Below are 14,558 nucleotides of genomic sequence, written 5' to 3' on the forward strand. Positions count from 1 at the left end.
AGCTGGTATGTCAGCTTTGTCATAATGTATTGGACTGCTATGCTTCCTTGGAATTTTGGTAATTCTCAGATTGATTCTGGAACATTTTGGAATGAATATAAAGATATTGTATGCCTGTTTTAGATTTGATTTATAATTCTCTAGTTGAGGTTCCTGAATTCTGTCTCTTTTAGAAGTGTATTTTGGTTAAATTAAGTATGGTCTTCATGTTAGATATTTTTAAACTTTCTTAATTGTGACTTAGATATGTGTATATGTTACTTGTGTTTTGGAGACTTTAAGAACATACTCCTTTTTAAAGAGAGGGTAGGATTGGTGACTTTCCAGTGTATCTTATACTTCTGTAATTTCAAGTTTTTATATTTTGATTGAGATTTCTTGAAGTGTACTGAATATAACATACGTTTCTAGTATTTCTTTAGTGAAAAGAGTCTTTAATGTGGAGTCTGGCCTATTGGAGGCTTTAGATAATGTCTTCAAAAATATAACTTCAGTGACATGGATAAACCCAAAATATATGTCTATAAAGTAATTGGAGAGGTGGGGTGAGTTGAAGAAATCAGCCATTTAGAGCAGGCTATGCATTACAGTAAAAAAAAAAAAAAAAAAAAAAGTCCAAGACTTCTTTGGATAAAATGGAAGCAGAAGCTGTATTTATCTATTATGTTTATAGGCAGTAAATTTCATGTGTAAGGTAGCATATTAAACTAGAGTCTTTTTTTCCTCATCCTTTTTCCTGCAGCCTGTTTTAAAAACAGAAATGTCACACTTTGCTTTTCTCTACATTGTATCAATGTGATGTCTTTAGTGTATTGGGCCAGTATGATGTCCTGTGGGATGTTTATTCCATTAAGGTTCCTCTAGACTAAATGATAGAAGAGAGCCAGAGTTTATAAATCTCTGAGGGCTTGAGCCTCAGGTCTTTTCAGTTACTAGTTTTGTGACCTTAAGCAAATTTCCTTACCTTACCTACTCTTGATTTTCCAATGTATAAAATTGGAGGTGGTTTAGGGTCCACTTGCAATTATAATATTTTCTTACTGTAAAGTCTTCAGTGATGGTATAATGGCAAAACCTAAAATAAAAACCATCTTAAACAGAGAAAGGTAGTTATATCATTTAAAATGCTTTTGATTTTAAAGGAATGATAGTAGAAAAAAATTGTGTTTAAAGACAAAAGGTTGGTTAACTAATCTTTCTCTCATTAATGATTTTGATTGTCAAAGAGTAGCATCTCTTTTATAAGAATCTATTAATAATACATTGATTTATTTATTGGGATTTGATGTCACATTAATAAAATATATTCCTGAAGTATAGTATAAGGTACACAGTTAGCTGAATATACAGACTTAAGACTTTTCCCTTGATAAGACTTCTTTCCTACTTCTGCCATTTAGTAAATATATGAGGCCAGTAAATTAAAAGAATCTGAAAATTATATAAAGAGAAAGGAGACGTTACTAGCCATGATGAAATGAACATGGAAGGAGGAATTAAGGAAAAGCTGAACAGCTTTTTACCTTTTATGGAGATGGGCCTTTACAATGTAGCTTTATTATTTAAAACAAAAGTTCTTTAGGATATCACATATACCTGTTCTTCAAGTGTAAATACATTTTTAAAATGAATTATCAGTACCCAAATAATATTGATGGGTGGATATTCTGTTTTATTACAAGGATGACAGAATGTTGACTATTTAAGCCATTGTTGAATTCTGTTACTATTCACTGGTTAGACTAGGGCAGATTTAAGTTGTTTTTTTTTAATTATATTTGGAAAGATAGCTCTTAATTAAGCTTGCACATATGTAAAAGTTGTGTCTTGGAAGAGGGGGATAAGTTAGGTCATTTCATGTATGGAGCACCAGTTGGATTAGAGAGGAGGGTGGGAAGAACTGGTTGGTTAAACCTAAGAAGATGAAATTCAGTATGGCTCTAAAATCTAGTTACTTGATATAGGCTAGGACAGATTTGGGTTTTTTGGTTTTTGTTTGTTTTTTTGACAGTTTGCTTAATTTGAACTGTGAGTGTCATGCTGCTGTGTAAAACATGTAATCTTTCTCTGTACTGGTGGACTTTTCAGTCTTGGCCATCATGCTTTTAAAGGTAAAAGAGGATAGTGAGGGAACATGAAACTATACAAGAAGCAGTTAATACACCCATTTTCCAAATGGCTCTGTAGAAAGCTAATAGAGTTACTAAGGAAAATTAGGGTATCATATTGAAATGTTTGGAAAACACTGAGTTAAACAAAGCCGAAAGGTTTGTTTAACTAAAACTTTTTGTGGGCTTAAATATACTGGTTTTCCTTGTGATGCTCTTAAGAGGAAGGTATAGTGATTCTCAGATGTTTTTAGGCATTGAACACAATTTTGAGACCTGTTAATAGCTCCTGGAATAATCATTTTAGGGACATCAACTTAGAAGATGTTGGGTTAAAGAAACTGATAATGTTTAACCTGGAGAAGAGAAGAATCGTTTTTCAAATGCAGTTATATGAAAGAGATATGTTCAGTTTGGCCAGAAGAATAAAGTCAGAACCTATAGGTGAAAGTTACAAGGAAAGAGATTATGATCCATTAAAAGGAAGAACTTTCTTAAAGAGTTAGCCAAACTTAGATTGCTCTAGTGGATAGTGAGTTTGTTGTAAGAATTCAAGAATAAGATGGATGACTGCTCTGCAGCAATATTATAAAGAAGATGTAAACATCAGGTGGGTGGTTGAATTAGATGATTTTTAAGGTCTCTGATAAGTTTGAAATTATTTTATTAGGGGTTTTCCAAAAAGTTTTTGTTGATGGATTTTTTTTCCCTCTAAGTTTGTACAGTGTTGTGGTTTTTTTTTTTTAATTGTGTTGTAGTTTTTCAAAGAAGGCATGAATATGTGATTAGTTATTTTAACCTTTTTTTTTAAACTATTCTGAAAAAAGTCTGGATTCAGGTACTGGTATTGCAGTTTTTAAGTTATATGATCTCCGGCAAATTATATCACTCTTTGGAGATCTCAGATTATTAAATAACTAAAACGAGGGTAATATAAAGTAGGGGTTTAGGAGTCCAGTATTTAGGCAGACGGGTCTCTGATTTGCATATCTACCCTACAAGTGCTATAACTTTTGTCTCTCTTAGTCTTAGTTTATTTATTTTTAAAATGGAAAAGAAAACTTACCTCACAGGGTAAGTACTAAATGAGATAATGTGTATAAAGTGCCCGTCATCATGCAGAGTATATAATGTGGTAAATAAATGAATGCAGAAATAAGCATAAAATGGAATTTCAGAAATTAGTAAAGGTAAAAGTGTAAAGTGATTGGTCAAAGGTCTGTTGACTGAGAAGTAGAACCCAGGTCCATTACTTTTAGTTAAACCACAATGTCTCTCCCTGTCTCATTCATTGAGCATTAAACATATGCCAGGGAATGTACATTGTGGTAGAAATCTGGAAATAAAAGACTAGACCCTTCTAAAACTCTGTCGGGGTTTGGAGAGGAGGAGCGGTAGGGATTGACAGCCCAGCACTCTGAGATGGTAGCAGTACAAAGGAATACAGTACCTAATTTAGCGTTGAGAAGGGAGGGTCGACAAGGGTTTTTTGGGAAAATATTAAGAGTGGGAAAGGCAAAGAAAGTGAGGAAGGACTGTGGGAGCAGCCTATGCAAAGGCTGATATATGAGAACATGGCATATTTGTGAAATTGCAACTAGATAAGTGTTGTTGTTGACATATAGTAAGAAATGAAGTTGGAGAGGGGTAGGTAGGCCAGGTTAGGAAAGGACCTTTATGACTTTTCTAAAAAAGAGTTTAGATTTTATCTTTACGGAAGAGTGGGAAATCCCTGAAAGGGCTTTCTGCTTTTAATAAAAGTAGCATACTCTTGATATTCACAGAAAAGTGACAAATTAAGGTCCCTTAACTCCTCATTCCTACTTACCAATGATAACTACTGTTAAAGTTCCTTGTAAATTTTTCCAAAATTGTATGCCTTAATTTTTGTATTCACAAGCATCTGTGAGTGTATACATATATATCTTTAAACAAAACACACAGTTGATATATAGTAAAATGTATTGTTCTCCAACTTACTCTCATGTGATATTTCTTGAATATTTTTCCATATCAGCACACACAAATCTATGACATTCTTTAATAACTACATAACATTCCATTGTGTAGTTATACCATAATTTTTAAATCATTCCTCTATTGGTAGACAACTAGATAGTTTTTAGACTTTTTATTTTGCATACAATGTTTCAGTGAACATGCTTGTGCGTATATCTTTATATACTTGTGCAACTATACCTGTAGGTTAATTTCTTAGTAATTGAATAACTGAGTATATGTACATTTTAGATTTTTTTTTTTTTTTTTTTTTTTGCGGTACGCGGGCCTCTCACTGTTGTGGCCTCTCCCGTTGCGGAGCACAGGCTCCAGACGCGCAGGCTCAGCGGCTATGGCTCACGCTCTGCGGCATGTGGGATCTTCCCGGACCGGGGCTCGAACCAGTGTCCCCTGCATCGGCAGGCAGACTCTCAACCACTGCGCCACCAGGGAAGCCCTAGATTTTAATAAATATTAACAAATTTTCCTCAAAAAAATCATTCCAATTTAATGCACACCTGCCCAAAGTGTATGAAGTTATATTAAGGATTTTTTTGAATTTTCTGTTAGATTCTTCATCCAACAAATAATTACTGAGTACCTACTGTATACCAAGCACTGTGGTGGGTAACAGGGAAAGTGTTCAAGGCAGGTGGGATCTCTGCTCTTATGCAGCCCAGAGTTTAAACCACAGAAAGTCTGCAGGTATTTCGTTTGGTCTCTACAGTTTTTATTATTGTTTTTTTAATTGAACTTAATTTCCAGTTTTTTTTAAAACCCTGCAACATTTTGTTTTCAAGGAACTATGAATCTCTTGTAGAGATAATGCTCTCTGAAATGCAGGTTTAAAACAAAGAAGACACCTAACTGGATGATGATGATGATATTGCTCTTTCCTGGATTGTAAGTCCTTTTAAGGCAGGGTCTATGCGTGAACTCTCTTTGTACTAAATTTTGGAAGGAACATTAAAAGCCACGTGGTCCAGCAATGCACCCTTTGTTTGAATTTCTCCAGCATGTCCAACCTGTATTTGAATACTTCAGTTTGGCGGGAAGATACCTTCTGTTCAGCACTTTACAACTTTGTGCAGTTCTCTCTGCTTAGTAGAACAATACAATAGCCAGGTGTTCCTTTTTTTTGTTTTTTGTTTTTTTTTTTTTTTTTTTTTTTTGCTGTACGCGGGCCTCTCACTGTTGTGGCCTTTCCCGTTGCGGAGCACAGGCTCCGGACGCGCAGGCTTAGCGGCCATGGCTCACGGGCCCAGCCGCCCTGTAGCATGTGGGATCTTCCCGGACCGGGGCACGAACCTGTATCCCCTGCATCGGCAGGCGGACTCTCAACCACTGCGCCACCAGGGAAGCCCAGGTGTTCCTTTTAAAATGAAAGATCATATTACCCTTGTGCTCAAAATCTCCAGTGGCTCCTTATTTACTCAGAATAAACCGTGAAGTCCTTTGGCACCTGACTTACAAGGTCTGTGTGATGTGGCAGCTTGTTACCTTGCTGCCTTCATCTCCCACTGTTCTCCTCTTGGCTTTACCATACGGGTCCCCTTGCTGTACCTTATATGTGCCATGCATACTTCTACTCTTGGGCCTCTGTCCTCGTTTTTCCATTTGTGTTGAATGTTCTTCCCAAATAACTGCAATGGCTAGGTTCCTCAGTGTTACAGGGAGGCCTATGCTGCTTATCTGTTTAAAATTACACCCTGTCTTCTGCAAACCTCTTCGCCACCCATGTGCCCTATCTCTGTTCTTTTCCCCCCTACTGTTATCTTTTAACATATATTATTTACATATTACTTGTATTATCATTTGTTTTCCTTACTGGAGTATAAGCTATACAAGGGAGGAATTTTGGTCTTTTACTTACTGATGTATCCCAGACATAAGGAATAGTGCGTGGCACACAGTTGGTCCTTAATAAACATTTCTTGAGTAAATGAATGAATTAGAGTTTGCAGTCCCTGGTCAGCAGTTTGTTTTTTTATTGTTCTATTAATTTATTATACAACAGTATTATTTTATTAGAAATTACTATTAATTATATATTCTATTAATTAAATAGTAAATACATTTATAGTGCTTATATGCAAAATACTATTTTAAGCACTTTATGCTTAATGCTGACAATAACTCTATGAAGTAGAAACTGTTACTATCTATCTTTTAGAGACAAACTGAGGCCAAACTTGCCCAAAGTCATAGCTAGTAAAGGGGAGGAACCAGGGTTCACATTTAAGCAGTCGTTTAGGTACCTGAATTTGCTCTCAATTATGACACCATGCTGCTCTTCTTATTTGAAGGAAATTAGCCTTTTATTATGTTGTGTTGCAGATCATTTTTCCCTGTTTGTAATTTTCCATCTTAGTTTTGTGGTATTTTTTGCCTTCAAAATAGTTAATACTTAGGTAGTAAAAGTAATCTAGTAATATTTTTCTTTGAGGCTTTTTGTTTATTTTTTAGCAGGACCTTCTTGACTATAAGATTTTAAAAATAAGTTTACCCATTTTTTCCCTTAGCTCTGATTTGTAAGAGAAGCTTAAAGTAGTCATATACATATTTTATATCATCTTGACAGCATTGTGGAGATTTTGTTTGTAAGAGACAAGGCTAAAACCTGAAACAATGGTTAGGAACCTAGCATAGTTGGCCCTCCATATCCGCAGTTCCACAGCTGCAGAGTCAACCAATCTTTGATCGAAAACATTTGAAAAAAGAAATTCCAGAAAGTTCCCCAAACTTGAATTTGCCAGGAATGCTGGCAACTATTTATATATCATTTGCATTGCATTTACAACTGTTCATATACCATTTACATTTTATTAGGTGTTCTAGTAATCTAGAGATGATTTAAAGTATGTGGGAAGAGATGCATAGGTTATAGGCAACTACTATGCTATTTTATGAGACTTGAGCGTACGTGGGTTTTGGTATCTGTGGGAATCCCCTATGGATACTGAGTAATGAGGAAGGACTATGCTAATTCAAGTAAGAAATAATTGAGAACAGGCTGTGGGGATAGACAGGAAAAGATTGATTTCAAGAAATATTTAGGTGGACACAAAGCACCAAGCTCATCTCCCTGTGCTACGCATCTGCTTCCCACTAGCTAGCTATTTTACATTTGGTAGTGTGTATATGCTTGTAGTCTCTCTACGGCAGTTGCCTCTCGATGAGAACCAGTTCTTTCTGGTACATTTACCAAATGCATTTCATTTTTGAAAAGTAAAAATTAATTACGTGCTCCATGAGCTGAAGGAAGGGAGGTCAATTTATTTCGAAATGGTAGAATTTACATGGAAAAATTCAGCCAAAAGAAGTAAGAAATAGGTATTGTAGGGTTACATTCAAGGTCTACAGTTGGTTCTACACGGTGTTCATTTCTTTATTTTTACAGCATTCTTTTTTTTCAGATTTAAAAAATTTTATGTTGCACATAATAGAGTTATTTCAGAGTTATTGAGAACTGTTAGATGTGGTGATAAAAAATAAAAATTCTTTCCTTCAAAAGAAAAGAAAAAAAATATTTAGAAGGGAAAATATGCAGGTCTTTGTGACTGATAGCTGTGAGTCAAAGGAAGGACTTCAGGGTTTAGTCCCAAGTTTCTGGTTGTGACAGTTTGGAGAAGGAGTAATACATACTCCTTGTGGTGCCATTTATTGGTTGGATGGATGAATTGATGGAAGTCAGGTAAAACAGGAAGGAACACGTTTGGAAGATAAAATGACATTCAGTTCTGGATCTGTTGAATTCAGGATGCCAAATGAAAATCTCGTTCTCAGTGCTAGTTAGGCAAACTCAGTAGGCAGTTTGATAAATGACTTTAATAGTAGTTTAATAAAGTAGTAGTTTATTGTTACTTTAATAGTAGTTTAATAAAGAACACTGGGCTGCTAAATTTAAGGCAATGAGGTAGATGGCAGGTAGAAGCTGTATGGGTGCATGAGCTACTCTCCTGCCATGTTCAGAATTACATCATTGGATGCAATAGTATTGCTTGGAAAGAAATTTAAAGACTGTAAAAAGATTGGGTGTGATGTGTATGATATGGTTGTGTTTGTAGCTGTATTCCTCATCACTCAGAAAAACTCAGATATTTTAAAACAAGGAAGGACTTTTGGAGGTCACCTAATTTTAGCTCTATCAATTTATAATTTCTGAATACTTTGTTACTACTTCTGCTTGCTTTTTTCTCCTCTCCCTTTCAGTTACTTCTGTTTTCCCACTTTTGTTTTTGTTGTTGCCTTTCTCTTTTTCACTTTTGACTTCCTTTCTTTGTAGCTTAGGCCTTAAAAAGGTACTGCTTAATTGATCAGAGACATTAAAAGAGTTTTCCAGCTTCCACTGTAGGGAAGAACTTTGGGGGCAGGGCTACAGTGATAACCAAATGTAGCAGCCACAACTATCCTTGGTTTTTTGCTACTCAAAGAAATGCTTCATAGATTCCTCCTGGTGCTCCATGTCATAAACACTGCTTTTAAACTTTGCTTTAGGAACTGCAACCATGAATGAAGAAAATACAGATGGAACAAATGGATGCAGTAAAGTCCGAACTGGTACTCAGAATGAAGCAGCATTACTTGCTTTGATGGAAAAGACTGGATACAACATGGTTCAAGAAAATGGGCAAAGGAAGTTTGGTGGTCCACCTCCAGGTGTGAATTTGTTTATGTTCAAAAAATTGAATCTTTAATGTAGTCATTTACATCAGGTATATCTCCACAAGTATCCCAAACAATAACTCTTTCCTTGTAACCGCTTTAAGACGTCAGCAATCATTTTTACTGTTGGGAGGGAAAAGAGGTAGATTATATGGTTATGCATGTCTTTCCCTTACATTTTTTAACTCTCCACTTGGTTTAAGAAGCAGTTGAGAAAGAAGTCAGGATTAGGTCAGTCGGGAAAGGGTACTCTAGCTATGAAAGGGGAGGTCATTTGGGGAGGAATTTGAGAGTAGTGAGTAGAGGAGTGCTGTTTATACTAGATGCAAACAGGTTATTGGATATAATGTTTTGCCTTTCTACCAATACCAGTACAATTTCCTTGCTCAAACCCTCCAATTAACTTTCTGTCAGACTTAAAAGAAAATCTTGGCCTCTGACTGCATTGATGGCTACCATTTTACTCCTCCCTCAAGTATGCATTTCCTATACAGACCTGCATGCTCTGGTTGTTCTAATATAACTAATATAAAAAGCACTTGCTTTTCTTTTTTCTGATATATTCTCAAGGCTCATTCCCTCATTTCATTCAGGCTTTATTTTTCTCCATAGCACTTATTACTCATTGTCTCCTTTCTCTATTGAATATAAGCTTCATGAGGGAAGGGGGCTTCTAGTTTGTTCACTGTTGTATCCCCAACACCTGTAATAGTGCATAGCATATAAAAGGCTCACAGTAAATTTGTGGCATGAATTACTGAATAGTGAACATAAATATCTTATTAGAATTTATTTGTCTGTTTATTTATTTTTGTCTTTCAGGTTGGGAAGGTCCACCTCCACCTAGAGGCTGTGAAGTTTTTGTAGGAAAAATACCTCGTGATATGTATGAAGATGAGTTAGTTCCTGTATTTGAAAGAGCTGGGAAGATATATGAATTTCGACTTATGATGGAATTTAGTGGTGAAAATCGAGGTTATGCTTTTGTGATGTATACTACAAAAGAAGAAGCCCAGTTAGCCATCAGAATTCTTAATAATTATGAGATTCGACCAGGGAAGTTTATTGGTGTGTGTGTAAGCTTGGATAATTGCAGATTATTTATTGGAGCTATTCCAAAGGAAAAGAAGAAGGAAGAAATCTTGGATGAAATGAAGAAAGTTACAGAAGGAGTTGTAGATGTCATTGTTTACCCGAGCGCAACTGATAAGACCAAAAATCGCGGTTTTGCATTTGTTGAATATGAATCTCACAGAGCTGCTGCTATGGCTAGGAGAAAACTAATTCCAGGTAAACTTATCCTTTTTCAAAGGTTATTTTTCTGTGTTAACCTTACTATACATATGGACAGACGACAGTACCTCATAGATCAATTTATGAAAATATGTAGTGCCCTTAAAGAGGAATGGAGATTGTTTAAGGAAGTAAAATAAACCAAGTGATTCCAGAAGACATGAAGCTGATCTTATGAGTCATTAGTTATAATAATTTACTGATTTACTAAATGTATACATTTTAATTTAGCTGTTCATTGTTGTTTGATAAAAATACAAAGGACAGTACCTAATTCTTCTAATAAAGGTCCATCTTTGAAGTGTTTTTGTTCTTTTGACTCTTAAAATTAATTTCACCATAAGTTCTGGCTAGGTTTGCCTTAGTAAAAACTATTTTGTGAGTAGGAAACTAATGCTGACTACATATATTGACATGTATTTGAGTTTCTGCTTCTTTGGAGAAACAGATTTACTTAATTTTGACTTTTGTTTTAATTGTCTTCAAATTAATTTATTCTTTTTTACAGGAACCTTCCAACTATGGGGCCATACGATTCAGGTAGATTGGGCTGACCCAGAGAAAGAGGTTGATGAGGAAACCATGCAGAGAGTTAAAGTTCTCTATGTACGAAATTTAATGATCTCAACTGCAGAGGAAACAATTAAAGTAGAATTCAGTAAATTCAAACCTGGTGCAGTTGAACGAGTAAAGAAACTTAGAGATTATGCTTTTGTTCACTTTTTCAACCGAGAAGATGCAGTGGCTGCTATGTCTGTTATGAATGGAAAATGCATTGATGGAGCACGTATTGAGGTAACACTGGCAAAACCTGTAATTAAAGAAAACACTTGGAGACAGCATCTTAATGGTCAGATTAGCCCCAATTCGGAAAACCTGATTGTGTTTGCTAACAAAGAAGAGAGCTACCCCAAAATTCTAGGCAAGCCACCAACTCTTCCAGCTCGACTCAATGGCCAGCATAGCCCAGGCCTCCCTGAAATTGAAAGATGCACTTACCCACTTTTTCCTGGAACAAAGCTTACTCCAATTAGTATGTATTCTTTAAAATCCAGTCATTTCAATTCTGCAGTAATGCATTTGGATTATTACTGCAACAAAAATAATTGGGCACCACCAGAATATTATTTATATTCAACAACAAGTCAAGATGGGAAAGTACTCTTGATATATAAAATCGTTATTCCTGCTATTGCAAATGGATCCCAGAGTTACTTCATGCCAGACAAACTCTGTACTACTCTGGAAGATGCAAAGGAACTGGCAGCCCAGTTTACATTACTTCATTTGGGTAAGTTTAAAAGTACTTTAAACAATATTGTAGAATATGAAATTAGGAAGTATTATAGATTATTTATAAATTCATTTCTTTTGAACTCAACATTAGTGGTGAGTATTTAACATAAATTTTACCTCAATTTTGTGAATTCATGGTAAATTTTGTTGAGACTTTTCTTTTGTATAAACTTCCTATATTTAGCTATTTAAACATTACTTGGGGGGGATCATTTAGTTTTGATTTACTTTAGAGTTCATGATCCTGTTTCATCAATTTACTGTTTGTGTAATGACTAATCCTCATTTGAAATGATTTCTATATAAGTTACAAGATTTGTTACTTAAACCAATTTATAAGAGTGTTACTGCATCTTTGGTGAAGTCTACACAATAATCTTTTTTTGAGGGCAGGGATAGGGAGTTGGTAAAATCAGAGGCATTTCAGGTGGGTCATGTGTAGACACAACCTTATGCTCACCAATCTGGAAATCTGTCATTATTACTCATGAAAGACAAAAAGCATCATTAAGAGATGTTTATGACCATTCTCTTTAATTTCATGCTTTAAAAAAAGTAAGTTTCTCTAAAGCATTTGAGGGATAATTAAGACAAGCTTTGGGCCATATGCTAACTAAATATTTGGCATTGTGGAGGAGGAGATGTAATATCACTCTGGTATTTTCCTACTGCCTGTTTGTTACTGTGTTAACCTCTACCCTCCCCCCTCCCCCTACACCAGTTTGTCTCATTTTTTAATGCAGCTGTAGATTTCAGTTGGTTATTACTTCATGCTTAAAATAAAATTTATTAGAAGAATATTGGCTTATTGAAAAGTCCAATAGAAAGAAAAGGTCTCCTACTAAGGATTATAATTGTTCTTGATTATAATTTCAAAGCCATAGCTTAAATTAATATATAGTTGCAGAATCATACTACTGAAGCTTATATCTATTTAAAATTGATATTCTCAAATTTGGTAAGAAAAGGAAATTGAAAAGGAAAAACATTGTCAAAAGGGAGAGTAATTTTTATACACTGTATAGACTTGCTTATCCATCATGGCCACTCCCATGGTATTACGATGAATATTTTTAGGAGATTCTGATTAGGAGGTGGAGTCAGAATTTTAGACCTGAAGGGAGGGTTCCCTACAAGAAACTTTTCAGCAGTATCCTCAATTATTAGTTTGGAATTTGGGAACTTTACAATCATCTAAGTTAATAAAGTCTTAGGTATGATTTCTATTAAATTACAAAATAGAAATACTTCCATTTTTCTTTTAATAAAGACAACTGAGTTAAAGATAAATTAGGTGGATAGCAAATGATTAACAGAGTTCTTAGAGCAAATTGGATTAAATTATTCTTTTGGAGTGGAATATTAGGCATTTAGTTGCTGAGCAAGATAGTTGCGTCTGTTTTAACATGGTAATGCTGAAACATTTTATTTCTATATCCATTCATTTCCCTTACAAAGTTAACTTAAATTTCAAGATTCTTAAAACTGTTTTTAGTTTGTCAGATTTTCTATTTAAACATGGTTTACCCATCTGCTTTTTTTTTTTTTTTTTGCGGTACGCGGGCCTCTCACTGTTGTGGCCTCTCCCGCTGCGGAGCACAGGCTCCGGACACGCAGGCTCAGCGGCCATGGCTCACGGGCCCAGCCGCTCCGCAGCATGTGGGATCCTCCCAGACCGGGGCACGAACCCGTGTCCCCTGCATCAGCAGGTGGACTCTCAACCACTGCGCCACCAGGGAAGCCCTTACCCATCTGCTTTTAATTCGACTTTTAAGATGTTTTTTACTTGAGTCGTAGGGCCATAGTTAACTTCCTATTCACCTGTAGTTCCCAAAGAAAACCCCTGTTCAGTTATAGCATTTCCAACTTGATTATGTTCATTAGGGATACAGTTAGCTTCAAGAATTGAAATTCTTAGAGGGCACAGTTTGCTTTAGTCATTCTATTTCAGATTTTATAAACTTTATATCAAAATTGCTTATAACAAAAAATTGAACAATTTGTGTTTTATATATTTTTTCAGTTTTAGTTCATCATCAGAGGCAAAAGCTAAGATCCAAATATAAGCCAAAAATTTCAATTAAATACTAGGGCTTGTAAACACAAGGCTCGAGGCCTTGTCTACAGACAGTACCACAAAAATCCTTATTGTGATTGACTAGAAATATGAGTGAAGCTTGAGTTAAGAGGCAACTAAGCAGGAAAAGAGAGAATTCAAGGAAGTGGAAGAATCAGAGATCAGGGGTCTAGGAATCTTTGATAAGAAAGCAAATATCAGATCTTCAGAGGTCATTAAAGTAGGGGCAGGAGCTATAGACAGCCAGGAAGTCACATATTGCCACAGGGCAGGTTAAGAGTAGATTGAATATTGTTGGCAGTGTTCGGGCTTACTTTTTCCTTTTGTTAATATTGGATCCTCTGGGCTTTAAAAAGCTGATGCCTTTTTATGTGCAGTTTCCTTTAGATAAAGGTTGTAGGGTTTTGCTGGATGGCTCAGGGTTGAGATCATTTGGTGGTAGTGATGTGTTTTTAGAGGGGAAGGGATACTCTGTTACTGACATATCCTGCATGTTTCAAGCATTGGATTGTTTTGAGATCTTGAGAGGTTGCCACTGGTTCCTAGAGTCCCTTAAATGCACTTCCATTAGATCATCCTTTGCCTCTGTTTTCTTGAAGAATTTGAATCTAATTTTCTAGATAGTGAGTTTAACTGCTATTTTAAGATGTTTTCTTTGGGTATAGTATTTTTTTTTTAATTTGCTTTGACACTCTTCTATTACCCTTTCAGTTTTGATGCTATTTCGAGCATTACTATCAAATCTTACCTTAATGATCTTTTGCTATTATATGTGATATAAACAGTCATTTACATTTTTATTTCAGAGGTCTTTAAGAATGTGCTTTTACTATCCACATTGTTTTGGCATTACCACGCCTATTTTTCAAGTCTGAAAAATAAAAGAGAAAAAAATTAGACTTTATTTAGTTAAATGACAATCATTGGTGTTGAGTTTTTTCCAAGGGAGAGCAGGCATCTATATAAGTACTAAAGCCAGAGTACTTCTGGTGACCATTTAGTGCTCTTACTAGAATCCCAAATGTTCTCATTGCATAGTACCTTAAAATAAATTTTTAAAATATTTTGGGTTTTTTTTTTGGTTCCATTTATAGCGAGCTTTATTTTAAGCAAAATATTTT

The 14,558-nt window shown here is 35.3% G+C and overlaps 1 protein-coding gene across 1 annotated transcript in view; it reads left to right on the top strand.

Annotated features, from left to right (window-relative positions):
- The window catches only part of RBM46 (RNA binding motif protein 46), a 48,408-nt gene that overhangs the window by 8,532 nt on the left and 25,318 nt on the right, over positions 1–14,558 (top strand). Inside the window, exons 2-4 of the mRNA XM_060011655.1 lie at positions 8,604–8,765; positions 9,594–10,061; positions 10,573–11,355. Coding sequence (XP_059867638.1) covers positions 8,615–8,765; positions 9,594–10,061; positions 10,573–11,355 — 1,402 coding nt within the window. The 5' untranslated portion in view covers positions 8,604–8,614. The remainder of the gene's footprint in view (positions 1–8,603; positions 8,766–9,593; positions 10,062–10,572; positions 11,356–14,558) is intronic.

This window comes from Delphinus delphis, chromosome 5 (genome assembly GCF_949987515.2).
Source record: "Delphinus delphis chromosome 5, mDelDel1.2, whole genome shotgun sequence".
In the NCBI taxonomy this organism is placed as follows: domain Eukaryota; kingdom Metazoa; phylum Chordata; class Mammalia; order Artiodactyla; family Delphinidae; genus Delphinus; species Delphinus delphis.